The 3977-nt window shown below is 30.6% G+C and overlaps 1 protein-coding gene across 2 annotated transcripts in view; it reads left to right on the plus strand.

Moving 5' to 3' along the window:
- LOC107495872 (cytochrome B5-like protein) overlaps window positions 1-2433 on the plus strand; it is a 5813-nt gene extending 3380 nt beyond the window's left edge. For both annotated transcript variants that reach the window (XM_016117080.3, XM_016117082.3), the window contains 3 exons: window positions 751-828; window positions 982-1073; window positions 2034-2433. In XM_016117080.3, the coding sequence (XP_015972566.1) occupies window positions 751-828; window positions 982-1073; window positions 2034-2100 (237 nt within the window). In that variant the 3' untranslated portion in view covers window positions 2101-2433. The remainder of the gene's footprint in view (window positions 1-750; window positions 829-981; window positions 1074-2033) is intronic.
- The last annotated feature ends 1544 nt before the right edge of the window (window positions 2434-3977 follow it).

Consider the following 3977-nt stretch of genomic DNA (forward strand, 5'->3'; position numbering starts at 1 on the left):
GAGGAAGACCTAAGAAGACCATCCATGAGGTGGTCAAACGAGATCTACATGTAAACGGTCTCTCTGTAGACATGATACATGACAGAGCACAATGGCGTCGCTTGATTCATGTAGCCGACCCCACTTAGTGGGACAAGGCTTTGTTGTTGTTTGTTGTTGAAGGGTTTTGCAGAAGAGGCATAATGTAATAGCTAAATCCCACTTTATCTCCGTACGATTGTATGAATAAAAATTGGTGTTTAACCATTTCTTTCTTTAGTTTAATTCTTTATTTTGTATTTATTTTTTTTAGCAACTTTGAAATTGAGGAAAATTATGAATTGTGGAACTTGAACTTTTGGGTGAGGTTCTTCTTAACCAGGATTATGGAGTGGAACTGTAATTTTTGATCCTATGCTTCACCTACTGAATTATAGTTCCCACTTTGATCTCCAAAGGAGAACTATCATTTTTGTATGTCATAGTGTGAGCAGAATTTAGTATGATAAGATGAAAATAGTTTTTCCATAAGCTTAATTACACTGGCAACAGTGAAATAGTTTGAATGAGCATGAATGTTGAAGCACATGTTGCAAACTGAAAGGGTTAAAATTACTTTAAAACAACAATAAGTTGATTTACTTTTCCCCAAAGGTAAATTTTACAGGGGAAGTGAGTGTGTTTCAATCACAATTTTGTGAGTTCTTTAAAAATGCTTTATTTTGTTTTTATCTACTTTTTCGAGCATTTTGTATACTCTGTTGTGTCCAGGCATCAAAGTCGTACACTAAATCTGAAGTCTCAACGCATAACAAGAGAACAGATTGTTGGATAATTATCAAGAACAAGGTATGTTATTTTTTTGTTGCTTTATACTTTCATTTATGAATGCATTACTCCTCGGTTTTTTCTTTCCCACATCTAGTCTTTTATTACCATTCTGTCCCATTTAAAGGATACATTGTTTCCTAATAGTATGAATTTGGGGTTTCAATACTCTAGGTATATGATGTTACCTCTTATGTAGAGGAACATCCAGGTGGTGATGCCATTCTAGCACATGCTGGAGATGATTCAACTGAAGGGTTTTTTGGGTATGTGCTTATTCTATTACATACATTTACGTTGTTATATATTTATATATATTTGGTTTCTTACTGAAAGTTTTTTCTAAATTTTCCCTATAATATTTTTCTTGTTTCCTTCTTTGTATATACTAGTTAGACCTTTTCTTATTATACTTATAGGTTTGTTGCTTAGAGAAACGTGAAGAGCATAAAATATCTAACCCAAAAATGCTTTTAATATTTATGAAGAGTTGGATTCTTATTATGCATATGTAAAGATCGTGTCCACTTAAAATTGTGGATTCATCATGCCATCTTATTATTTAAGAATACTATATTGATATATTTATTGAAGCTGATGGAGTTTTCTGACAAAGTAGCCATAGGTCTTATGCTGGTTTTTCACATGATAACAACAATAATAATGTTGGTCAATAGTTGCATACATGATGACTACAACAATAATTGTGGATAAAAAACATGAGCCGAGCATCTTTTTAGCTTCATGATACACCCTCAGATAGTCTATCAGATTCCAGTTTAGCTCCCTTCCTCTTCATCCCAGATATGTACATCCAAATTTTATCTTTGACATGCCTTATACCTATCAATATGGTTATAACCTTATACCTATCAATATGGTTATAACCTATAATTAAATAAGCTTAGAAAATTTTATAGGCCACCATTATTTGTATTTTCTAGCAAAGAATTTTGGTTTTGGCCATAGGACGTGAATGTATATTGTTATGGCACATACATAGTACTATTAGTTATAGTTCTACATCCAAGTTCTGACTTCTGACATACATAAATCATATGGTAGCTTTAAAAGTAGGCCGTAATGGGTGAATACTTTTTCGTCATGCTTATCTCCTGCTTTATTCTTTCTCTTTTTGTATTTGGTCAAAATACTTGTTTTGGCAGTGAAGGCAATAAACATTTATTCTTTCTAAAATATCTTCTCTCATCACCCTTCAATGACAGGCCACAGCATGCAACTCGAGTGTTTGACATGATTGATGACTTTTACATTGGAGATTTGGAGCAATAGGAGCTATGTTATTGATTTATGGTTTGTGATATTCAAGAGAAATGTCGTTTGAGATTTTTCGATTTTTTATTGCTTGTTACCCCCAATGAGCATAGTGTAGCTGAGATAGTGATCGCATAGTGGCTAGGGGGAGAGGGAAACCTAAGAAGATTTTGAATGAGTTGATAAGAAGAAATTTGGGCTGAGTTCAAATGTAATTCATGACAGGGCTTAACGGCGTTGTTTTGTCCATGTAGTTGACCTCAACTAGCAGGACAAGGTTTTGTTGTTTTTGTTGTTATCCCCTTACATTTTGCACTTTTTTGCCAATCAATTGTCTTTGTTAGTCATTAATTGAAGCATTTGAACTGTGAAGTAATCTTAGGCTTTGATATCAATTGTGCATTAATGGAGAAATTGATTGAGAAACAATGAATAAGCATGAACCCATAGGTAAGATATTAAGATGGATATTGTCATCTTGGAGGATGTGTATAGATTGCAAAGCCATCAACAAAATCATTGTAAATTGGAATTAAGATGATTTAGTGTGTTAAAAATGTAAAATGTCATTTTTACCCTTCATTTAAAAACAACATGTAGAGATGTATAGATGAATGATGGATCTATTATGTCTATAGATACATATACCTAAGTTAGATGGAGGATTAATAAACAATTATAATTATAATAGTATAGTTTTCACTTTCACGCAACAAATAACTTACATACCTTAAATATTATTTATATTTTAAAATACCAATCTTGACTGGTTTGTTTTCTTAGTTTGTACATATTTTTCAAAGTTTGATTTTCTTATGTTTTCTTGAAGAAAACTACTTTAGTTACAAGTTATAGATGAAGGGATTCACTTAATTAAATAAGTTCTGGACATTGTTCTATTGGATAACTTTTCCACTAATCTAATTGTTGAATCTTATTATGGTTTTATAAGGAAATTTAATATCATATTAAGGGTTGATTAAGGGTTCATCTCTTACAGTAATATTTATTAAGTGCATTGTTTTCCTTTTTGTCTTCTTTCAAGCTTCACACATGATCCACATTATTAAACAATGCCAAAGAGCAAAACAGAATGCTATGAAAGTTTATGCAGCTACAAATGGATGTGTATGTTATCTCATATTGGTCAATTACTCTCTTGAATTCTTCTGTTTGTTTGCTTTTCTTTTTCTTTAAATTCTTTTTATTTAAAAAATGTTTTCACAAAACTTTGGGCCACCATAATTTTGATCAAAATGCAAAAGCTTCATGAACACTTTATCAGTACATCTTATATTATACGTTTGTCCTTTTCTATGTTTCTCACAACAGTAATTAACAATGTTAGTTTGATGTCTTCACAATATATTACATAGTTATTCAATAGCATCTATTTTTTTAGATAAATATTCCTATAATAGATGTAGAAAATTGTTATTTTTATTGAAGTACACATGTACAAAATTTCCGTAGACATAGTGCGTCAAGACTAAATTTAAAAAAGTATATAAATGCTTTTTATTTTATTTCCAATATAAAAATTGAAAACCAAAATTGATTTGGTTTTGTTTGGTATGTAATATATTATATTATGTGGATAGATTTTTCCCTTTTTCAATGGCCATGCCAAAGGGATAAGGGGAAATTTTATTCCATTCTGATTTCTTTTTTTTAATTATTTTGTAATATGATATGTTGATTGATTTGGGGGGTATAAGTAGTTGGTGTTTAGTGGGTGTTTATGCTAAGTAATTTTGTTAGTAATGTGTGTTTATGTTATAGGAAGAGTTTTAAGTGTATCAGAAATATCAATGTTCTGGTTATTTTAATCATTGATTTGAATTATAAAAAATATATATAATGTATATTAATTGAAATCAAAGTTAAAATAACTA

Source organism: Arachis duranensis, chromosome 6 (assembly GCF_000817695.3).
Source record: "Arachis duranensis cultivar V14167 chromosome 6, aradu.V14167.gnm2.J7QH, whole genome shotgun sequence".
NCBI lineage: Eukaryota > Viridiplantae > Streptophyta > Magnoliopsida > Fabales > Fabaceae > Arachis > Arachis duranensis.